General features: G+C 41.1%; 1 protein-coding gene across 1 annotated transcript in view; it reads left to right on the top strand.

Moving 5' to 3' along the window:
• The window catches only part of CPXM2 (carboxypeptidase X, M14 family member 2), a 75,166-nt gene that overhangs the window by 26,200 nt on the left and 23,687 nt on the right, over positions 1-25,279 (top strand). Inside the window, exons 3-5 of the mRNA XM_027726439.2 lie at positions 4,939-5,078; positions 19,020-19,104; positions 19,581-19,731. Of these exons, the coding sequence (XP_027582240.1) occupies positions 4,939-5,078; positions 19,020-19,104; positions 19,581-19,731 (376 nt within the window). The remainder of the gene's footprint in view (positions 1-4,938; positions 5,079-19,019; positions 19,105-19,580; positions 19,732-25,279) is intronic.

Below are 25,279 nucleotides of genomic sequence, written 5' to 3'. Positions count from 1 at the left end.
GATCCAAAGCTTTTACCCCTACTGAAAGCTTATCTGTACAATGTATGTACAGGAATTCCCTAAACACTTGACCACTTAGGGTTACTGCTATGGCTGGCAGTGTTAAAAGTATGGGATTGCCTTTATTTAGGTACTGTTTTCTTTGGGATCAGTTAAAAATGAACAGTGCTAAAACTTTTCAAAGCCACTTAGAATGTGCAGATCCCTGTCACTGGGGTTTCAGTGACCCTGTCACTGGGCTTTCAGTGCCTAATTTTGCTTTGCATGAAGGCTCCTGATTTTCAGTCATATTTAAGGGGTATTTGCTTCTAACCAAGAGCAGGTTCTACAGGGGACTGATGTGTCAGATGGGTAATGAGGTCCCTGGTGATTTCTGTTTGCTGCTCAGAAGAAAAGGTTGCAGCATGCTGGGGAAAGGCAAAAGGCACTGGTATTCAGGCTGCTGTGTTTTCATGCTGGTTAGTACTGCACATGGAGAAAAACCCTTGGCCCAAGTTGGAGAGACTCTTAGAGACTTGTGTGCTACTGAAATTCTCTGAACATCCGTGTGTATGGTGATGAGCGATTTCATGGGCTGATGCCCCTGTTCAATGATCTGGATTTCAACACAATATTCATGTGACTGTTGTGTTCCTCCCCAAAATAAGGCAAAATCCTCTCTCTGCTTGACCTCATCATCTGATCAGAAGTCAGCTGAGAAGCTCAGGGCTCTCCCCAGGTAACTGGCACTACCTCAGTTCACAGGGAATTTGCAGAATAATGAAGCTTCTGAAGGGTTTGTTTTGTTTTTTTTTTTCTGTTTAGATTATTTGAAGCATATGAAATGAAACAGTCCATGTGTGCTTTATTCCAAAGAAGAACAGGTTTAGCAGAACTGGATAAGACCTTCTAGGATCTACTTCTTTTGTGCCCTTGCACTGTGTAGGACCTGATTTTGCTCCCAGTCCTGTATGAATATGGTGATAAAGCTGGGATTTCTCGTGGAAGGAGCAATGTGAGTAGAGACCCATATTTTGGAGATCTAGCCTGCAACTGCAACAGTGGCACAATCAGTAGTAATTTAACATAATCAGGAAAAATTATGGCATAAAATAATATTAATTGAGGTGCTCTGCCTTCAGGGATGAAAGTCATTAGTATTTGTCACTAGTACAATAATTAACAGAGGTTAAAATCTGAAATAGTAAGTCAGACTATGTTTCTTTCCCTTCCTCATTTTCCTGATAGGAGAAATCCAAACAACACTGAAGATTAACCATGTAATGTCAATATGCAAACACAGGCATACATCTATAAGGGAGACCTTATATTACCTTCCAGTGCCTAAAGGGGTTCCAAGAGAGCTGGAGGGGGACTTGGGACAAGGGATGGAGGGACAGGACAAGGGGGAATGGCTTCCCAATGCCAGAGGGCAGGGTTAGATGGGATATTGGCAAGGAATTCTTGGCTATGGGAGTGGTGAGGCCCTGGCACAGGTTGCCCAGAGGAGTGTGGCTGCCCCATCCCTGGAAGTGTCCAAGGCCAGGTTGGACAGGGCTTGGAGCAACCTGGGCTAGTGGAAGGTGTCCCTGCCCATGGTAAGGGATGGAAAGAGATGATCTTTAAGGTCCCTTCCAGCCCAAACCATTCTATGATTCTATGGTTGTCTTTCCAGTGCTTTGTTTCAGCAGTTCACTTTGAAAAACTCCATTATCAAAACACAAATAAAAGACAAAATTATTGAAGATCTCCTTTCAGCCTGTGTGCTTTACTTCTTCCCTGCTGTTAGTGGTTGCTATAAATACCTGTGATGAGCAATGCTTTTTTTTTTCCCTCCCAAACTTCCGATGGGAATGGAGAAGAATCTGAGCAGAGGTGGTTTGATATTTGATATATTTTTACTGCTGCTCCAGCTGACTTGTGGCAGAAGACTGGTATTTCTTTCTTCATTTGAATAGATTTTGGCAGTAGTATCTATCTCCTCATTATAGAATAAGGCTTTTAGAACAATGATAATGTAAGTGTTTATTCTGTCTTGCACATATATATAATTTGGAAGAGAAACATTAATTAAATTACAAAGTAATTATTTGTAAAGGAATTGTACCCTTCATCTCAGTTTCTGGGTACATAGTAACAGTTGATTTGGTTTAGCTGAATTACAATTTTCAACTTTCACACTTCCAGATAACTTATTCCTGAGTGACAGGAAAAAAAAGTCTCCTTTCCTGTATCCAAAAGATATTTTTTCATAAGACACTGCATACTGAGAAATATTTTTGCATTTGGCTGCCGGTGAAATACAAACTGGGTTAGACTTTGTGTTAGTCTTGAAAATTCAGTGAAGGAAAAAAGGGTTTGTTTAAGACCCAGCCCTTGTTTCCAGTTTTCATCAGCTCCTTCAGTCTCCTGTTTATGAAGATAATTAAAGTTGTCCATGTCATAACTTGAATTTATTCTTTCCAGTAATTCAATATAGATTTTTAAAATTCAAGTAAACATCTTATTGAGGAAAGGTATCTTGATCTATATAATTTGATAGAATATTTGATAATTGTTCCCATTGTTCAGGAGTGAACATTTTTTTTCTGAAGAAATGTAATAAGAATTCTAATTACTGAATATTTGATTGTGTTTATAAGTTTTTTTTCATAGTTTTTTGAAGTAGCCATAAGGCAAATTAAACACATTAAGAAAAAAAGACAGATTTGAAGCTTGAAAAGAGAAGTTGTAACATAAATTGGTGATTCTTTTCCTTTCCTTCAGGAACATTTCTGAAAAGAACCTCTCATTGATTAAACTCCTCTTTTTCAGGTAGTACTCTGTGTTAATCAGACATGTGCTTCTTTTTACCTAGTAAAACCTTTATTTTAGCTTCAAAGCAGCTGATGCCAGAAAATAAGCGAGTAGGAAGAAGTAGAAGAATGGTTCTCCCTTTCCTTCTCCCTTTCCTTCTCCCTTTCCTTCTCCCTTTCCTTCTCCCTTTCCTCCTCCCTTTCCTCCTCCCTTTCCTCCTCCCTTTCCTCTTCCCTTTCCTCCTCCCTTTCCTCCTCCCTTTCCTCCTCCCTTTCCTCCTCCCTTTCCTCCTCCCTTTCCTTCTCCCTTTCCTTCTCCCTTTCCTTCTCCCTTTCCTTCTCCCTTTCCTCCTCCCTTTCCTTCTCCCTTTCCTCCTCCTTTTCCTTCTCCCTTTCCTTCTCCCTTTCCTTCTCCCTTTCTTCCCTCTCCCCTATTTAAGGCCATAGTATTTTAAGCTGTGGATAACTAAGACTCCCCATATTGGATATACAACTTAAGCTTGACTTTATTTAAATCCAGTTGAAACCATGGAGACTTGAGTATGTAATTTAGGTAGGGTTTTTCTTTCAGATGAGCACTTTTTTCTTTCTTCTGCTTCCCTCTTCTCATTGTAATGTGGAGGAGAGGTCTATACCCTGATAAGCATCACACCAGTGGGAAATATCCTCAGATGAAACAAGGGCCAAGGATTCCAACTGATGTGGGTACTTGGTCTGCAGAAACTGGTGGAATTTCACCAGTGTGAAAGGAATTAGCAGGATGCTGTTCAAGGTGCTCTGTAGATCCTAACTCTTCCTGGCAAGCACTGGTTTTAAAGCCTGAGGCTGCTTCAAATTCCATCTTATTTTAGAACACGCTGAAACCTTTTCTTCAAAAGGGTTATAACTCAGGTCAGTGATCATATTTTTATCCTCATATTTTCCTGTTGTGCAGTTCTCCTTGAAGAATTTACCTTCCATTGCTAATAGACTTTTTCTCTGTATCTCATACTTCAACTTTTATACAAAATTCACTTCAAAATATTAGAGCTAATGCATAGAAGTAGGTGGCTTAATTTTATTTTGGTAGAAGTAGGATAACAAATAATTTCTAAGCTGCCCTGTCTCGGATTTGAATACCTGAGAAAATGAGAAGTTTTAGAAGTTGAATCCATGTCTGTGTTTTGCAGAATTTCCTTCAGATGCCACAAGGGTCACACTGGGAAAAGGGATTAACGGCTGCATCCTCTCTGAGTTAGACCCACCCATTGCCCATTTGGGTAGAAACAGTCTGTAAAACTCTTCAATTTTATTTGGGAAATATTTAAGGATATCCATTCTTGGAATTGCATGGGTGGCAATGATAAATCCACATAAATTGCAGATGAAAAATCATAAAAATACATGTAGCCTCAGAGGACCATATGGCAAAGCTTCTTGCTCTTTATGCCAGTATCCAGCTTGGTGCCAATCATTTCCTGGGCTTTAGAAAGAAAATAAATATCTGAAGACCTCAGATTCCATTTTTCATTAAATGCTATTTCAGATTTATTTGGAATGCATCTTACCCAAAGTACCTTCAGCTATTTCTTTGGAAATGCTGAGAAGGCTGTTTGTGAGGGGTTTGATGACATAAATTGGGATATAGATTGGTACTCAAGTTGGAGTACAGCTGGGCATTCCCGAATTTTTAACCTTTGCCACCCTAGTGATGAAAATTAATAATTCTGGTGCTAAAAATTGGTGGGAAGTACTGTTTCCACATGCCCTACACTCTCCTTTGCTGCTTCCAGGGGAAAGGAGGTTGCCTAAACCCTGAATGTTATTTACATGGGTCGGAGCTGGCTTTTTAGGACTTTTAAAACTGAAGACCCCGTGGATAGTTTGTTCTGGGTAAAGGCTCTGTCAGGACACAAGCACAGAGAGGTGAACAGACTGAAGCTCAGGACACTCTTTCTGACTGAAACTTATATGTGAGGGTTCTCAGTTTTTAAAGGGACTTTACAGAATTTCCCTCCCCGCTTTGAGTAAGGAAATATTTTCGTGATAACCGTCTCAAGGGTCTTAAACTGGCGCCGAAGGAGTGAGTGGGATGAAAGATTACTTCATGTGTTCCTTTCTTTTTCCCATGAGAGACCTTCAGCTCCTCAGTCCTGATTTATAGAGAGCTTTGCCTTCTTTTCAGGCAGGTGTTAACGAAAATGATTTTTATGATGGTGCTTGGTGTGCAGGAAGAAATGACCCATATCAGTGGATTGAAGTGGATGCTCGAAGGCTCACAAAATTCACTGGAGTCATCACACAAGGAAGAAACTCCCTCTGGTCGTAAGTACATGTTTGCTTTTCTCCATCAGATTTTGAGCTTTCAGACCAAGGAATTCGTCTTGTGTTGTGGTTTGGTTCTTCAAGGAAAAAAAAGAAGGAGTGGAAATTATCTGGCATCCAACAACTGAATGGAGAAACAGTAAGAGGCAAAGTCATTATATATGGCATAAAACACAAGTTTGAGGATAGCAAACTTGTATAGTTGTTATCTACATCTGGAAAAGGAATCAAGATTCCTTCAGACTGGGGGCCTTTATACTCACCTGGTCCAATTTGCTCATGTCAAACTTTCTCATTCTTTTCCAGTATTTAATTTGGTTAGTTTAAGTACTGCTTTTTGAGGTTTTTATTTAGTTTAGAATAACCACTCATCTTTGAGACTTCCTAATCCCTGGGCAATTACCAATTGGTATGATTCCAAAGCAACAAGATTTTTAAACGAGCAGTTAAAACAAACTTCATAGCTATACTTTTTTCTTCTAAAGAGGAATTTAATATAAGCAAAAAAACAAACAAATGCTGTATGTGTTGACCAGAACTGAAGTGTTTAGTAGCAGACTGGTGTGCATTTCCTCCTTTGTGACCTGCACCCAGATTCCCTATAGCACAACTTCCCTCATTCATCCTGGCTGTATATGAGGGATGCAGCAGTCAGAGGGCAGGAACAGGAACTGGAGGTGATGATCTGGTTTTTTTCCCTGATCTTTACAGTGTTTACTTAGTCTTTTAATTTTTCATTGTCTCACTGTGAGCAAATAATCTCACTTGTGCTGCTGGACCTTTTGACAAAGCATGCAGGGAATCCATTCTGGTCAGACCTCTCACTTAAGAGTGTCATGTAATTAGAGGCAAATCAGAAAAATCCCACTATATCTAAGAAAAAGAATAATTTTCTCTCTAGAGTTTAATTTTCTGTGGGGTTTTTTTAATTTCTTTTAACATGGCTGTGGGAGTAGGAGCATTTTGGGCAATAAGATCTCTATATTTATTCCACATTGTTCTGTGTCAGGTAGATAATTACTGTGGCAAACTCTTATTCTCTTCTATATTCATTCTCTTGACATTGCTGTTTCTATCAACACCAGTGCTTCACTGCTTCATCCTGTTGTATTTCTATTTTTAGTTCAACTCTGTTGTGAGTTTACAGCAGGACTTGACATTATTTATAGTTGGTATTCACAGTCATCTTGGTTTTGTTTGTTTGTTTGTGGGGGTTTTTCTGTTGGTTTTTTCATTGAGTTGTAGAAACACAGAATCACAGTATGGGTCAGGTTGGAAGGGACCTTAAAGATCATCTAGTTCCAACCCCCCTGTCATGGGCAGGGAGTTTCATTTTGCCCTTTTTCCCCTTAAAGACCCCTGAGGATCTCCAGGAAGAGCAGGATTGATGCTGGGAGTGCAGGTTCAGGCTCCTCCTGGGTTTCTACTCTTATTTGAGGAAAACCAGGCCCATTTCTGCCTGACAGGAGCAAAGATATTTTCACCTGGAGCAGCTGCACTGTGGGGCAGGTTAATGCCTCCTGGAAAACATGTCCTGTAAGACTGAAATGTGCCCCATGGCTGGACCAGAGAAGTGGGGAGAAATAGTCCCAGAAAGGGGTGACCTCATTCCCTACTTCCAGCTTGCACACAAGGGACAAAAAAGAGTGGCTTTTGTGGTGGCTTTTCCTGTCAGGGTGTGATGCCTCCATCCCACTCAGTGTCTCCTGATACAGCTTTGGCAGTGTGACTGGCTTCCCTGGAATCCACCTCATTTGCTCCCTCTCCTCCTCAGACTGAGCAGATGAAATCAGTGCAGTCGATGTTTGTGTGCTTTGCTCTTTCATCTGTGTGTCCTTAGGTTTTAAAAATAGCTTGATACTCCCCAAGGTACCAAAGTAGATGTTCGTGCTTTCAGAAGGGTTTAGGCTGATGTTTGCAGCCCTCACCTGAGCCAGGAGTGGTGTCCTGGAGGTTTCCTGAGTCTCAGTACCTGGGGACATCATACCCAGCAAGGTGGCAGATGCTGCTTTCTGAGCTAATCCTGTTGCTGCACATGAAAGGAGGGGATCCCTTAGGACTTTCTGTACCAATTCCTCCAGCAGCCAAGAAGGTGAGAGGAAAGGGGGGAAAAAAGTGAAATTCTGTTGTGAAGAGGAGCTGTGCCAAGGGAAGTTCAATCCAGGCAACAGCAGAGATCATGAGCTTGGAGCAGAAACTGCCTTGATGGGGGTTCAGAGGCACTGGTGGAAGTTTCAATACGTGTGGTAAATTTGGGAAACAATGACCTGACTGCAGCCATAGGGGTTGCATGCAGTGAATTGACTCTTGCAAACCAACCCAGGAAAAACAGTGGGGCAGGACTTTATTGGAGTGGGCAAGTTCCTTTGTGACTCTTTTGCTCTAATGGGCACCAGAAACAAAGGGAGAATCATCAGCTTCTTTCCCTTTACTCAGCTGCTGCCTGTGGTGGTATCAAAAAGGATAGTTTATGATATGAAAGTTTGTACAAAAAGATACCATTCTGTTACCTGAGGCACATTCCCAACTTCTTGAGGGTATGTGACAAGAATAGAGTGCTTTCCTGACTGACGGAAACATATGTTGGAGAATAATCTTATTGTAGATAGGAGAGCCAAAAAACACCTCTCTGATCTGTGTTGTATTAAAAGCAAAAACCTGCCAAGCAGGGGAGCCAAGGTAAGATCTTTATTTAGTCCAAAGCCTTGGAGACTTTCCCAACATTATATATTAAAAATAAAAATGAAAAATCAAGGCACTGACAGAGGGCAGGTTTAGATTGGCTGTTAGGAAGAAATTCTCCCCTGTGAGGGTGGTGAGGCCATGGTACAGGTTGCCCAGAGAAGCTGTGACTGCCCCATCCCTGGAAGTGTCCAAGGCCAGGTTGGATGGGGCTTGGAGCACCCTGGGCTAGTGGAAGGTGTCCCTGCCCATGGCACGGGGGTAGAAAGAGATGGTCTTTAAGATCCCTTCCAACTCAAACCATTCTGTGATTCTATGACACAGGGATATATGCTCAGTTAACCAATATTGTTATGTAACAGGGATAAAGAAGCAGAAAATCAACCTTTTTTTCCTCTTTTTATTGAACAACAAACTTTAACAAAATTAAAAAATGTACTTAACTGAAAGTCCTGTGTGAGCTTCTGCCTGAGTCAGGTTTATGCCTGTCCTGGTCCCCTTACTTTCTTGCTGCTGGCTAAAGGAGGACACGTGAAATCATGAGAGAGGACAGGCGAGGACACCCTGCTGTATCCTGGATCAAACAGCTTTGACCTTCACTGCAGGGCTACAGCATTTGAGTTTTTAGCAGTCTGGCCTTTGCTTTGCTTTATGTGTGATGCTGTAGCCAGAGGTATTATACTGGTGGTGGATGCAACCCTTTACTCCTTTATAGCAGCTCTGGCAACTGTAGCCTGGCTTTGCTGATGGGCCACCCCAAACAGTGACAGTCTATTCACACCCTGCCTGGCTTATTGGTTTTTTGAGCTTTATAGTCTATGATGGCCTGAAGTTTACCCTTTACACAATGCAAAGAACAGAAAAACTCATGGAGTGGCCACTTTCTGCCTGGTGACTGGAGCTGCTTCACCTCAATCTCACTTGGAAAGCTGCTATTCCTTGTCTTGTCTCCCTGTTGTGGCTCTGCTTGTCCATCCCAGACTCTCGTGTTTGAGACATGAGAGCCTTGAGGAGGAAGAGCTGCAGAAACAGCTCTTGAAAACACAGATGACCTGAAAGGAGAGAAGGAAACTGAGCTTGGTTTGTAATGAATACTTGAATTGTTTAATCATTTCCTTTTTAAGGAAAAACACTTCAGAGTCAAATTTTTTGCTCAAGCTGCCTGGCTGTGAATTCTGGGATAGTCACATGAAATTAAATCTTTTTTTGCCTTTTTTTTTTTTTTTTTTTTTTTTTGCTTGTAATAAGCAAAACCAAGCTTTCAACAAAAACTCCTGGATTTGAGGAGTCCTTCCTTTTACCACTTAAAGCAAGCACATGGACCTGAGGTACCTCAGTCATTCTTGGGAAACCTGAAATCATGGAAAGTGCTCTTTTACCACCAAAAATGGCAAATCTGTTTAAATTACCCAGAAGATCTGCAGATGTTGAATTTCACAGAAAAAGTGAGGCCCAGCTGCAAGAACCGGAACTTCTTTTAGATTTTTTCACTGAAAATATCCAGAAGTCAGAAGTGCCACATGTGTTGGTTAATAGGAATAAAATCCAATGCCTTGAAAATAGGCAGAATATCAGTTCCTTTGTATGGCTGAATATTTGGGGGACAAATATTATATGTAATTCTTCATACTACTGCCAATACAACTCTCAGTTTTATAAACTAAATATCTTTAGACAACTGTTCAAGGCTGTTGAGTGAGACACTGGATGCATCACTGTGGAATTGTGCCACATATTTAAAGGAATGATGTGACACTTTAAAATATGCACTCTCTTGACAGAGGGAAAGAAAATATTAACCACTCTTAGCAGTTTGGCAAGAATCTAAAAAGCAGAGGAAACTTGTGATACTTGTGATTGAACAGGGGAATAATTTTGCAAAATTTTTATAGTGCAGCCTCATCCTCAGCCTTCTCTCTGTGCACTGCAGCCCTCCTGATCCCCCAAAATCCCTTTTGACAAACTGTCCTTAGGGAGTTGTAGGTCTGTGACAAGCTGGGTGCCTTCCAGAGGTACAGTTGAGGATAAATTTAGGTCAGTGCACTTTGCTTGCTGCTAATTTTGGCGGTACAGCATTCTGCTCTTTCTTTGGTCACAAAATGAATGTGTTGCTCCACATTTCAACTTATTGTTACACTCACTAGCTACTCCTCAGGAGCTAGATTTTGGTCTTAGGCAATCTGCATGTGAGGACTGCAAGGTGGTAAAAGTCATAGAATCACTGAACCATTAAGGCTGGAAAAGACCTCAGAGATCATCAAGTCCAACCATTAAAATAACAATAACACTGCCAGGCTCTTATCAGCCATTCCTGATAGTAAGACCATGGTCTCAGTATAAGATTGGCTTCATGAAGAGATGAGCATCTTTAGTATTCCAATCATAGTAGTAGAAAGAGTAGTGATAATCCTATCAGTGTAACTGCATTAGCACTGGGGACAGTGTAGTGGTTATTTATGGGTATTTGAGTTGTTTCTACAACATATGAAAACAGAATTTTGCACTGTACCCATGAAAGGTCAAAATACAGCAGTGTAATGCTGCATTTGAGAGCAGAGTAGAATAAACTCTAAATCCTGTCCAGCTCACAAGTACAACTTACAGACAAACTTACAGGCTGACTTTGAAAGCAGTACCTCCTGTCCCCACGCAGAGGCTGTGAAAACACACCCTGGTGAAACTTCAACAAGTTCATGGAAACGTCTGGATGTTTTATCCAAGTCACGTAACAAAATAAGCAGCTGCTGCGTGCAGACTTGAATTGCTCTGGTGTATTAAGTCAGTGCAAACTGTTATTTGCCCTGACGGGGTGACAGAACTGCAGAGATTGTTACAGCTTTCCCAAAGTCAGACTCATAGAGGGAATTGTTCCAAATCCACAGATATCATAACAAGTATGTTGATGGGAGTTTTAAAATAACCTGAATACAGTGTAGGAAAAGCTCTCTTGATAACAGTAATATCACTAGTTATATGTTATGTTAATGCTTATGATTGGTTTACTTTATAAATTATATTTTCTGTTGACTGTGTCTTGGTGGATCCATCTCATGGGCTTTCAGTTGTTGCAGTGCTGAGCCAGACTTTGGCAGCTGTAGCTTCCAGAGCTCTCCATCTATTATTTGCTTTACTTCAGTCCCTGTGCCCTGTTAATCTTCCAGCTCAATTCTTGTAACTCACACAGGGTTTTGACACAGCGTTCACCGCTGCCGATGAACACTCACCATCCCGGCGAGGGGCAGCTGGGTTGGTGACCAGCTGGGGTGATTCTGTGCAGGTGGAGTTCTGACAGCACACCCAGAAATGTGTTTATACTTCCACAAGTTTGTTTGGTGAGGATGTCAGCACTGCTGCTGTTCTGTTGAGGGTAGGATTTGTCACGGTGCTCTTTTGCCGAAGGCTGGGTGACTCACAGCGCAGCACTAGGAGGGAGCAGGTCACTGCCACCCCCCCAGGGAGGGTTCCTGCCTGGTCAGCCACCACTTTGCCCTGGGAAAGGGTGCTGGGGTGTGGAGAGAACCTACTCTGTACAACAAGGCTCACTGGGGACACTCAAGAGGAAGAAAAGCTTTTTAACCTCCACAGAAGGGACTTGAAATCAAATGAGCTGAAGCCTTTTGGAAAAGGCTCCATCAAATGAAAACAGGCATCTGCTGCAGCAGGTTACTCACACTTACTCATCACAGCCTTGATTTGTATGTTTTGCCTGTGCATTGTGGCTTCTTGCAATGAGAATGGTTGTGTGAGGATTATGGAAGGGACATCGTGCTCCCTGTCCCTCCACTCGTGCCCTGTGCAGCTTTCCCAAACCAGTGTCCCTTCTGGATGCTCCAAGTGGCACTTGGCCACATCTCTGTGTGAGCTTGGTAGCAATGAGCCCCTTCAGCATTGCTTTAAATGGGCTCCCAGCTGCGCACACAAATGGCAGTGTTTGCTGGTTGCTGTCAAGGCTTTTTATTTTCCATCACTTTAGTATTAATGGAAGTTAAGAAGGAGACAAAAAGATGCAATGGGGCAGTACCTGCATAGTCCGGATTTTTCTCCTCAAATACATGACTGATAGGCACAAAAGAGAAGGGAAAATCAAAAATATCACAAAAGGAGGTTCTGAAGAAAAGGAATCACAGCTTGGTTGTGCTTAACAGATACAGAAAATATGAAAAAGGAAAGTCTGATATAGGAAGAATTTCAAACACACGCAGATCTTTTTGCAAAGAGTGACCCAAAATGAGAGTGTTAAGACCAAAGTCTTTGGGGAGAGGACATCTTTGACCCTGGTGGCTTCAGGTGTTCCTGTCTGAATGTACAACAGTAAAAGGAAACACCTACAGCTGGCACTGCATTTTATAGAAAGGTCAGAAAGACATGAAAATCTTCATAAAATCCTGGCTGTAAACTGCAGACATTGGGTGGGAAAGGTATCTGCAACCCCAACTCCTGCTCATGGAGGAAAGCTTTGAAAAATCTGTGCTGAATTCATTTCCAGCAAGTGAAATTCTGGCCCTGGGCTTTTCTTCACAAGGCCTCCAAAGAGCTGGGTTTCACAGCAGTACATTCATTTAAGTCAGCTAGAAGCAATTTTAAAAATTAAACATTCAAATATTTCAGTTATTAAAAAAATACCGTTACTTGCAAGTCAGTCTCCATCTCTTAAATCATATTTGTTTTAATCAGTTTGTAAACTTGCTGGGTTACCTGTGGTTAACCTGAGCATTTTTTGACGTCATGCTTGAAAAGTGTTTGGCAGTGGGTGATTTAAAATTTTGTCAGCATAAATATTATTATAGAATATTATTATTAATGGTTTTACATTTAATTGCATGAGAGTACAAATTAATTTTTCAAGTAGAAAGCTATTTAATTGCCAGCATGCTGATTCTGTTGCACAAGTACCATTTAATCTAAGGCTTGCCTAGCATTTTTTTTGGTATAGAGATTATGCTATTTCAAGTATTTGGGCTTGTCAATGTATATATTATTGGAGGATACACATTTGTTTGCCTGACTGGTTCTATTTTATAATAATTGTAAGCATTTTTATTGCAGATAAATCAGATTATCATGACAGCGGAAGAATAATACACTCAGCTGGAGCCAGGTCCATTGTAGAAGATATTAATGTGAACTCTGCCAGTGTTTGCCAGTCTCATCCCCAGAATCTCATAGAATCCCAGAATAGTTTGGGCTGGAAGGGACCTTAAAGATCATCCAGTCCCACCCCTTTCCATGGGCAGGGACACCTTCCACTAGCCCAGGTTGCTCCAAGCCCTGTCCAACCTGGCCTTGGACACTTCCAGGGATCCAGGGGCAGCCACAGCTTCTCTGGGCAACCTGTGCCAGGGCCTCCTCACCCTCACAACCAAGAATTCCTTACCGATATCCCATCTAACCCTGCCCTGTGTCAGTGAGAAGCCATTCCCCCTTGTCCTGTCCCTCCAGGCCTTTGTCCAAAGTCCCTCTCCAGCTCTCTTGGAACCCCTTTAGGCACTGGAAGGTACCATAAAGTCAGCCCAGAGCCTTCTCTTCCTCAGGCTGAACAACCCCAATTTTCCTCAGCCTTTCCTCACGGGAGAGGTGTTCCATTCCTCTAATCATGTTTGTGGCCCATCTCTGCCACTGTGGGCTTGAGCTTCTGCTGACCTCAACATTCCTTCTTTATCTCAAATCATGTGGGGTTTCACTGATGTGGAAAAGCATCTTTAGAGACTGGGATCAAAGTATCAGATTTACTTCACTTGTTGCTTATTCAGCTTTCCATGAGTGAGAAGTTTGGCCTTAAGACATTACATGCAGCAGATGCTGTTCAAACCAAATAAACTCATCCCCAAACAGTGCCAGGTCTCAGCTGATGCACTGCCTGCTGGAGCCTGGCAAAAACCAGCCTGGCATCCCTCCATTGCTTCCCATTTAACACCCACTGTGTGTTCTGCTGAGCTGGGATTCAGCCTCGTGTCTAACACACATCAAGAAAAGTCAGTGAATTGTCTCGGGGATATTTTGTTGTTCTGGTGCTGTCAGGATGCCTTTCCCTGTGCTCAGTAGCCTGATGCTGCTGTTAGATATAAGGAAAAGTTGATTATTGGGACAGGAAGCTGCCAAGGCTGTAGGAGATCTGCTTTTAAATCTCTGCTTTGATTCAAGTTTTCTCTCTGTCCTTTATCCCTCAGCTTGTCTCTTTTTTTGATGAAAACGGAAAAGCAGGACATTTCCATGCATCACAAGAAGCTGAATTTGAAATTGAAGATATTCAAATAAGCCTTGTCTAAGGCTAATGCATTAGAGATAAAACCCAAGTAATTAGTAATAATTTAAAAATGCACCACATTAAGTGAATTTGAATCATATTTTGATTTTTGCATTTACTTTGTCTGAAAGGAATTGATTAGTGTTGGCAATGGATATTGAGGTTTTTCAGATGGGTTCCTTCTGAAGAGATAAGGCTGGCATAAATTTTAAAAGGAATTATTAATGGGATGCACCTGAATCCAAAGGGTTCCTGTCAAATCTGTACCTCATGATCGTTTTCTAGCCTTGATGAAATTTGTGAGGCAGTCCTGGAAGAGGCACTTTGTGAGAGAGCTTGATGAACTGGAGCTAACCTTGGACACTTGTGAATTGTCACGCAATAACTTCTGTATTGCTTTGCTTTCTGCCAAGAAAGAGCTCAGTAATTAACACGCTCTTTTCTGAATGCTGGCATAGGACTGTCCCTGAATCATGTCTCCTCAACTCGGTAAACCCAACAAATATCTGTATTTTTCTCTGAGGAGTATAATGGTAGGTCCAGGAATGTTTTATAGGTTGAAACCAGAAGAGCTTCTCAAAACCACAACAGGGACATCCTAAGTGTTGGAAAACTTTGTGGCTTTGTTTCAGCCTTCCTTAGACAGCTTTATTGTTCAGTGCTGATGGGCCCTGAAAAGATTGGATGTGACGTGCTGCAGAAATAATGTCTGCAAATCCCAACCCCATGAGATGGATCTTGGTGTCACCAGGTAATGGCACAGATGACATTCCCCAATACTTCTTCTAGCACAAGGTCTTGCTTTAGCTGTCGTGTTTCTCTGATGGATTTCCACAAAAATGTTTAGATTTCTGTGCCTACATGAATAAACTGAGCACCACGGACATATTAAACTCTTCAGTTCCAGGAAGCATCGTGCTTGCTGGAAGCAGACTGGAGACGTGCAACACCTCCATCTGCTTCCTGGGAGCAGCAGACCTCATGTGTCACACATGTGTGGGAAAACTGCAGCTTTCAGGAATATTTAGTGGGTTGAATGTTCTTCTGCTGGTCTGTAGCTGTAGAAATATCTGGGATTTGAAGATACTCGGCTGCCTGGTCAGAAACCCTGAGCAGTAGGTTTTGCTAGTTTTCCAAATGCTCTGAACAGGAGAATACACACAGAGTTCCCCTTCCCCATCCTGTGAGATGTGACTTTTAGGCAGGAGGTGCCATTTCTGAGGGGAGTCTGAATTGACAGGAACCTTCTTAGGTTGGATATTAGAAAAAGATTCTTCCCCCAGAGGGTGGTTGGGCACTGAACAGGCTCCGCAGGGCAGTGGGCACAGCACCAAGGCTGACAGAGCTCAAGGAGCATTTGGATGATCTTTGATGTGACCCTTGGGGATGGGTCTGTGCAGGGCTAAGGTTTGCACTCCATGATCCCTGTGGGTCCCTTCCAACTCAGCATACTCTGTGATTCTGTGATTCTTGTTGTTATCAGAAGCTGTTTTTCTAATGACATTGGAAAAAAATAGGGGAAGAGTCTAAGCCCCTGGAGGCAGTTTTGTAGTGCCAGTGGGAGAAAGATCTGGTCACTGTGATGTCTTTTATTTTGCTTCTCAGCAAAATGCTTATTCCTTACAGGCAAGCACAGATAACAGTATATGGTGTGTGCCCTAACACATTACACTGATTTATCTCATCCCACGACCCTCTGAGGTCCTTCTACACTGCAGGTGTACAGGACTGGATGCAGTCCCATTTGGACTTTAATTGCAGGCTGCTGCTCAAAAGCACGTTACTCGTTGCCACTCAGGATGGAAAATGTGCAGGACTGATTTGTATACGTTTTCCCTTGGGAGAAGTTGGAACCTTTGCAATGGTAGGGAGTGAGAAAATAAAAATACATTAAATAAAAGCCCCATCTTAGAAAAGTTACTGTGACAGCAGTATTTTCTCATGCCAGTAAAATGAGCTTGTTCTTTTAAAAACTTTCTATACATGCCATGAGTTTCTCAAGAAGTCACAGTTATAAAGACTGTCCACTGTTGTCTTGGTTTTATGTGACTGCAGCATTTTGTTTGAATTTCTTTTGCAGATGTTGAGCAATGACTGTGGATGTATTTGTGTTTGCCCTCCTAATCTGATTTGTGCAGTTGAAGTGAAAAAAGTTCTGTAATACTTCAGAAGCAATGATGTTATTTGTTTTGTGACATTGCCTCTTTTGGTCATTCAATCTTATTTTTGCAAATGGCCAAGAATATTAAAAAAACCACCCAACAGCCTCAAATCCAGACAAAAACTCCAACAAAACAAACAAGCAAATAAAAAAAAACCCAAATGCACACTGAATACGTACACTCCCACCATCCTTATTCAAACCCACAAGTTTTGCTCTAAAGATTTTCTTTTAATTCAGAAAGAAAAAGCTATTTTCCTTCTCCTGGAGTTTTGCTGTTGGCCATTTCACAGATTCACAGAATGGTTTTGTTGGAAGGGACCTTAAAAACCATCTTGTTCCAAGCCCCTGCCATGGGCAGGGACACCTTCCACTAGCCCAGGTTGCTCCAAGCCCCGTCCAAACTGGCCTTGGACACTTCCAGGGATGGGGCAGCCACAGCTTCTCTGGGCAACCTGTGCCAGGGCCTCACCACCCTCACAGGGAAGAATTTCTTCCTAATATCTAATCTAACCCTGCTTTCTTTCATCACTCTTGTCCTGTCACTCTATGCCATTGTCACACGTCACTCTCCTCCTCTCTTGTAGCCCCTTTGTTTGAAAGAAGTAAATCTGCCTTTCTTTAACTTATAACGCAGAAGTGGAGGAAAAAGTGAAGTTCTTTGCAAGAGTCAGCAGCAAACTTATCTAACATGTTGAAGTCACTGTTTATTTTGTTGTATATCATTTATCATTTTACAGCCAAGTACTAGAGATGCCAGCATGGCACTTCACAGATCTCCAGTAAATCTCCTGTCCCAGGAGATCTTCCACTGACAGGCAGACAATTAGTATTTGCAGAGTGCTGCTAACTTTGTTACAGTTGTTTACCAAATACAAAAGTTGTGTGCATTACAAGTGATAGATGTATCCTTCCTTTCATTACAATAACAAAAAGTTCAGCCTGCTTGGCAATAGTCAAGATTTTTCCACTTAATCTAACATGAATGGCAAAATCTATTCATTGAAGGAGGCTGGTGAAAGATTTGCAAAGGACTGTTTTACTGTCTAAAACAGAGCTGGGTTTGTTTAGTCTTTTTTTTTTTGGTCAAAATCACATGATATCTCATTTTTTTGCCTTTGGAGGCATTAATGTACACATACAGAAGTGCTTTTCCAAATCCTGCAAAACATTTGCCTCATCTTTGGTTTTCAGCATGTAAAAGGAAAAATAACACAAAAAACCTGATGTCAAGATATTTTTTTTTTTGTAAGTCTGGACATCAGTTTGAATCTTCTACGTAAGTGGGAGCACTGATACTCAGAAAATGAAATAGCAGATGGAAATCTAAAGTTACAAATTTTCTGCTGCCATCCATTGGCTTAGGCATTACCTGAAGGTCACTGTCTTGTACAAGGGAAGCTTGGTGAACTTGGGCTGATCTTAAAGCTGCCCCTTTTTTAGTCTTCACTAGAAGTCTGACTCTCTTCAGTGAGCTCAAAAAGGCTGTTTTGTCCCTTTGCACACCAGCACGGTGGAACCAACGTGTGTGTGTTGTGTCTGTGTGTTCATAGGTAGTTTGTTAATATTATTTGCTGATTTTAAAAGAAAAAAACACAAACAACCAAAGTCGTATTTGTTTGGGTGCAGTACAAGGGGAAGTTTTTTATAGATGTGTCTGTCCTTCCAGGTACTCCCTGATCTCCAGTTCTTTTTCTCTGATGCTTCTCCCATAACTTCCCAAATGGCCCCTATTCCTCCCTGGGGTCCCAAGAGCTCTCCTCACCCTGGTTTCACTCCCAGCAATCTGAGTGTAGCTTAGCTAAGAACCCGTGTTGAAGAATGACAGCTCTGGAGCCCTGCTGGTTGATCAGTTTATGTACATAAATACAGAATTTAATCATCCTGGACTGGCTTTATGGTACAAACCCACCCCTAAGCCACAGGTCTCCTCCCAGTCCCTGCCTACTGAAACCAGGAAGGTGTTAGGGGAAAAAATAAATTACTGCTGCTCCTTCTTACAAATATGAGAGGAGAGTTGGGTATTAATTTTTCCAGCCTTCTCCATAGCTGTATATGCATTTCCATGGATAATACCCAAGCAGTGTAAAAACTCCATAACTTTTACTCCACCCAGAATATAGGAACCAGCGTTGTATTTCTCTTCATACTCTTCTTTGGCTGGATCCAGACAAGGTGTAACTGAAGTGCAAATGTAAATTTTGCTTTTTTAGTTTAAAGGGGATTTTGCTGTAAATCAGATAACAGACCATTAAAAAGATCAGCCTACTGAGGATTGATTTGGATATTGTAGGAATGAGCTGGTGCTGTGATCAATTGGACTCTGCTGCGCAAAGACAGAATTGTCTCTCTGTCCTTATCTCTTCCTAATAAATACAAGAATGACTGCAGGCTCCAGTTATTCTTGTATTGAAAGAAATGGAAATTTTTCTCGTTGAAATTCACAGACATTTCATCCTAGAGGATTTATTACTTTTTTCCCATCCTCTCTGATAATAACAGCAGAACTAATAAATGTTCTGTAGCTGAAAAGATGATTTTTGAACACTGTATAAATCTGTTCTAGATAGACCATTTATCCCAAACTCTGCATATAAAAGGGAAGGAGAACAATAATGTCTCACCTCCTGGAATACAAGAATATTATCACATTGGGGTTTTGCTTCTAGGTGCTGTGATTTTTGAATTGGTTCTTGAATCTGGGTTTGCATGTCCCTATTTCAGCCAACTGTTGACATGTCTTTGTCCAGCGGAATTTCCATTGCCAGAAGCTTTACGAGTTTGATTATACTAAACAATGTGCAGTCATTTGAAGTTATGAAAAATAACTTAGTTACTCTCTGTCTTTTTCAAGGAGTAACTGGGTGACCTCTTACAGAGTCTTGGTGAGCAATGACAGCCACGCATGGACTGCTGTCAGAAACGAATCTGGAGACGTGGTGAGTATGAGGAAACAGATGTTTTATGATAAAGAGCAGAGGCTGGAAAGCAGGGGGCTGGCCATCTGGAGTTTTGATTTGCCAGATTAGTCAGTGCAGCACTTAAAGGCAACATCTCCCAGTGGTCCCCCTGATTTTAAGAGCAAATCACATAGTAAAGAAAGGGACCCAGAGTGCCCCTTCTGGCAAGGCTGTGTCTGCCTATGATAAGATGCTTTTCTTGTTGCTGGCCCATGTCGGGATTAGCATCAGTTTGCTGATCCCTGAGGACATCTCATGCCTATTTCCAGAGAGAGGCTGTAGAGCTCCAGCTCCAAGGGGCATGAGGGGATTGTGCTCTTTGAAGAGCAGTTCTGGCCTGGGCCACCATCAGCCTGGGGCTCGACTGGGTGATTTCGTTTATTTCTGTAACCAAAACTGCTAAAAGACCTTTTGAAGAACTGATCTTGCCATTTTCTTATGTTTGGCCTGCATAGATTTTTACCGGAAACAGTGAGAAGGAGATCCCAGTTCTCAATATGCTGCCGGTGCCACTGGTCGCACGTTACATCCGGATAAACCCCCGGTCCTGGTTTGAGGAAGGAAGTATCTGCATGAGACTGGAAATCTTGGGCTGTCCTTTGCCAGGTAAGAAATTTCTCAGTTGATGTTGACATGGCTTTGTGCCAAGAATCAGAAATTCCATTTCCTTTGAATATCTTTTCTTTTGATATAATGCTTTAGATAGAGTTATGCAAAAAGAAACCGAAATACCTGTCCAGAATCATAAGTAGTATCAGGATAACTTTTCACAGGTAAACCCATAGTAAGTGGCTTTATTAATAAAACAAGATTCCCTGGGAGATGCAACAAGATTTTCTTAGTTGTTTGAGCTTAAATACAGTGTAATTAATCTTACTGAGTGCACAGGTACTATGGTGGCAATAGGATTATGTATTGGGACAGACACTTGCAGATGCCTTAAGCTTCCAAAGCAAGAAAGAACAATTATAATTCTATAGCCTGATTTTTTTTTTTTATTTTGTTCTTTAAGCCATAGGACTTCTCTGAAATATTTTGAAGGCAAATAATCTGACTCAACTAGTGCTTATCTTATAGGGGGGAAGAGAGGGAAGTGGGGGTGTAAGGAATTCCTAGCAAATTTCAAGTGTTATTAAATCCAGCATGATCCATGGTAAGTCAAAAGTGAAAGTAAATGGTCCTATGCTATGAAAGGCCACTTAAAAAAAAACCAAACAAACATTCAATACTGCAAATTCTGGCAAGGCCACGATTCTGTTAAGCACATTGTAAATAGTCTTGTAGAGGATTTATGTCTTCATATGTATGTGTATGTATATAAATAGTTAAAAATCTATTTGCTCAAAGCTTTTCTAAGTCTCTCACTGCTCATTCCATGCCTCTCATCTGCTTTTATTTTTAATTTGATCTCAAATTCTGGTACCTTGGGGAGTTTTTTGCAGAGGGCTATAAATAGTATTTTCAAAATACTGGAGCCAGAAGGAGAACTGCCTTTCCAGAGCTTTCATTATATATGCCTCTGTTCTGAGTCTTGCTGCCTCCAATTCCACTGTTGATGTAGGGTCTCCACATGCCAAGCAGAGGTAACCTGATTTTTTTGTCCTTTAGATGTTTAAATACTCGAGGGGGAAAAAACCAACCAAAAAACCAACAGTTTGGGGCATGGAAGGGATAATTCTCTGGGAAGGGGTAATTCTCTGACAAAGAGAAGTATGGGGCAAGTACTGTCATAAAACTTTGTAGCTGTGTTCCCATAAAGGTGTGAAATTTAGGAGCACATAGACAACTGCTTATCTGTGGGTAAAAAATATATCCTGGATTTCATGGCAGTGACCAGGGGTGCCCTGTGCATGTGAATTTTTATGTTCTCACTAGGATTCTGATTTCTTTCTCTTTCTGCTGTGGGTTTAGAACACTCCAGCTCTGTGGGTTGCTCGTTCCCCATTGTACCTCTTACCCTGGATGGGCAATTCCACAGCCAGTATTCCCCTTCAGCTCTTGAAAGAACTCTCAAAGAACAGTGATCTATCCCAAATTCCTATGCAGGTTTGCAGAGGATCCACTCTGTATAAACCAGGTGTGAGGCTGAAGGAAAACTGAGGCTTTCTTCAGCACCGTGACTTTACAGAGAGGTCTCCAGGGATGACAGAGAGGGCACGGGGATGAAAGAGATGACACTCAAACCATTTGGGAGGGCAACTGGTAGGGAAATTCTCATGGTTCTTTTCTATTCCCTAAAAGTGTAACTAAAGAGGAAAGAGCAAAAATGTCAGTATTTGGGAAGGTGATTTTTAGTTAACACAGCAGTTACTTCCCCCAGATTTTTGTTGGCTATATACCCACTCAGGGCCGAACTCTGCTTTGCAGTGTTAACATTTGTCACCCTTCAGCTTCCTGGGGCTGTGTCAGTGGGTAAAGGTGAGAACACATCTGCTCTTCCACCACTGTTTTGCTGAGTGCTCTTACAGCTTGTCACAGGTCTTGCATTAGCATGGAAACAGCATCAGTGCATCTTCCTGTTAGTCATTTACTGAGTTAATTGCCCGCAGTGTCTGATTCAGTATATTCCTGAAAGAAAATACCAGAATCATTCATTGAGAAACATAATGGGAATGGGGTGTGTTCATTACAAAATGTAATTGGACTGAAAGAACTAATAGGTTTTGATAAGTGCTGACCCATCTTTTTAGCTCAGAAAGAACTGACATTTCATTCTTCTCGCTCATTTTGTTCATCGCACGCGAGGAGCTCAAAACAAAGCTGCTCCTCAGGTTGGAGCGGCCTTTCCACGCACGTTTTCTTCCTGTAGGACATGGCATTTTTTGCAGTTCACTCTAAGTGGATTCCTCACCCATTATTGGTGTCATCTTGCTTGTTCCAGGTTGGATAATCCAATGGTTTGGCCGTGGGAGCAGCGACTTTGACAGCGCTGCTCTAATACACTGCATCATTTGTGTGACAGAAATCAGGGCTTCTGTCCTGACACAGTTTTTTCCATAAAACTGAGCAAGTCTCCTAAATTAATCAAAATCAGGAGGTGGAGCTCTGTTAGTTCACTTAACTCCAGCCTTTCCAGAGCCCAAAGACCCATGAAAGAAGTTATGTGATGCTCTGTTTCCTTGAACACTGTGTGTGGTTTTGATTATTTTGCACCCTGAGTGTGAACATACAAGAAATCAACTTGTCAGGAGGAGCACTTTGGTCAATTTAGAGTCCCAAGGTACCACATCCTCCTGAGGCAATGACAATGCACAGGCACGTGGGGCATAGGTAAATAATCTCCAAAAAAAAGAAGGGTGGAAGGAAAGTAAGACATTTTTCCTGACTGTGAATTTCCTTCCATGTCTTCTAGACTTGTAATTTTAGGTTTTATGTCTTTATTAATCCTTGAATAAATTAAGTCATTTGCATTCAGTCTGTGCTCTGTATCAGCTTTTCATCATGCTGACTCACAGGGGAGGGTAATAAAGGAATAAGGAGAAAGTATAAAAGATAAAGAAGAAACCTGAATAGATATTAATATTCTGGGAAAGCTTTTTAGCACTCTCAGAATGAGATGGAAATGGTTAAAGACAGCTAGGATCCATTCCTGTGGGTAAGACTCTGGCCATAAAACCTGCTGCATGTGCTGGGTGCACCAAAAATTGGACAAATGAGAAAACTACTTGGATTATTGGAACAGAGAAGTTACTTGTTATCTAATCTGTATTTTATAAGATAATTGTAATTTTTATCATTAAAATGCTTATATCTTATCCATAACATACATTTTTGGTATGTTGTAGGCTAGTTTTGACAAACAACGTTTTCTAGACTGTTACAGTAGCTCTATAAAAAGAAGCTGTGTTATCCAATTGTGTCAGTAATATTTTTTGGGCAACAGAAATGATTTGCTGTTTCACCAAGGGAAAGACATTTATCTGTGGAGGAAAGATGCCAGAAAATCCCACCTATAGCAGATGATCAGTGCTGCCATTTCTCACTGGGCTAAAAGAGGACAAAAACGCAAGCATTTAATTCCCTCTCCACTTTCCAAAAATGTTGGTATTTACACAGATGCAGATTGACACACACAATCTTTTGCAATTGCCTCAGAGGGATGGATGTACTTTCCTTGCCTTTTCTTTCTCAAACCTAAGGAGAGTCAAAAAGGAATTGCTCATGATCAAAAGCACCCAGAGATCGGAGAGAGAAAATTAGCTGAGCTCTTCATGCATTTATTTATATTGTACGGTATTCAAGGCAATAGGCAATTATTTTAATGGTATAAATTTGTGATGAAATTTAATTTTTAATAGTTCTTACGCAGAAAACTATCATTGGTTCCATGATTATGCCATCACTTTCAACCCATACTAAAAAATGAACTTTAACAACTCTATAATGGAGTACTGTGTTTTGCAGTGGATTAAGTCCTATTTTCATTGCTTCTCTCTTAATGCCAGGCTACCTAGTCAAGTTTAGGACTGTGTTCATTTTGTATAAAAATGTGAATTTCTACAAGTATCTTTCATTACAAGTGGTCATGTAAACAGCAGTACTTAGACTTACTTCTGAGAGTAAATCCCTCCTTAGGGTGACAGTCTGTCTTTGGGTTCTACTTTTATCATTTCAAAGCTAAAACTTAATCTTGGAAATGCTAAAATTTTTTGTGAGTTTGAGCAAAGACTGAATAAAATGAGACCAAATTAGGTAATTCTCCTGGGAAAGGCAAATGTATTACGTTTCTCCATGCTCATCAATACAGCTATGTAACATCCCTCAGCAATACAGTGGGTGTCATTAAAAGGTTTTATTTCATATTTTATTTCTAAAATTAAGTGTGTATTATCCTGAAGAAGTGTTAAGAATCCTCAGAATTGTCATTATTGTCAGAATCAGGCTGTAGAAAATCATTAGATTGATAAAATGGTGGTAGAAAACCTTTAAGAAGCAACTATTGCAGATTAAGAGTTTGAGTTTCCTCTCACCCATTATCGTCACTCATTATGCTTAACTGGAATTAGTTGTTTTATATTTGACTATACAGCCACATGTATATAAAAGAATCCATTTATAGCTGAAAAATATTATTTCATTGCTGATTTTTTTCCTTGTTGATTTAATGTGTGATCTTAATGCTCTTGAGCAATGCTCATGAGACTGCCATGAAACAGATCATGTGGAAAAAAAACTTGGAATCACCTGATGTGGCTGCCAGCGGATTTATTTCAAGATTACACATGTGCTGTCTGTGAGATGTTCAATTTTGTGAAGACAAGTCAAATTCACTTATATTACACAGAAATTAAAAAAAATCAGTCATTTGCAAAGTAGCTCATTGAGGTTTTTAAGGCGATCCAAAGGATTTAGACCGGAATATTCTTTTTATTAAAAATGCCTCTGAATCACTTGGATTGACTTCTTTATCTCATACGTTGGAAGCACCATATGAACACAACTTCTGAGTATGCAGAACTCCTTTAATTTGATACCATAAAGCTCACAGAAGGAATTCTGTGAGAATGAAGCATTGGGAACGCACATAAATTTTAATCAATAGATGAGACTCTTTTGATAGTATTGCTTTGTGAGTGTCGATTCCAAGACATCAGAAAGCTCACTTCAGACCTTTCTAGCAGCAGTTAACACTGAAAACTAAAGTAGGAAAGAAAAAAAAAGACCAGCAGACATTGTTGTGGTGAGCAAAATAACTGGGAACCCTCAGGAATCATCAGGGCTCCAGTGGTTGAGGTGCAGTGTTGAGCTGTGACAGAACAGAACAGAAAATCTCTTCTCTATGTCAAACTGCTGAGCAATTGGTCCTTTCTGGTACTTTTTATGGGCAATTCTCAGGGCTTTCAACTGAAAGAGAGTAGGTTTAGATTGGCTATTAGGAAGAAATTTTTCCCTGTGAGGGTGGTGAGGCCGTGGCACAGGTTGCCCAGAGAAGCTGTGGCTGCCCCTGGATCCCTGGAAGTGTCCAAGGCCAGGTTGGACAGGGCTTGGAGCAACCTGGGCTAGTGGAAGGTGACAGGGGGAGAGATTGGAACTGGATGAATTTTAAGGACCCTTCCAACCCAGGCCATTCTGTGATTCTATGAATCTATACGATTTGAGTTTCCTAGTCTTTTATTCTCTGTTTTGTTAAAGAAAATAATTTTTGCCGAAGTGT

The sequence above is a fragment of the Pipra filicauda genome, unplaced genomic scaffold (genome assembly GCF_003945595.2).
Source record: "Pipra filicauda isolate LSUMZ 115617 unplaced genomic scaffold, ASM394559v2 scaffold53_size3534045_pilon, whole genome shotgun sequence".
NCBI lineage: Eukaryota > Metazoa > Chordata > Aves > Passeriformes > Pipridae > Pipra > Pipra filicauda.
This window is presented reverse-complemented; position numbering and strand designations above follow the sequence as displayed.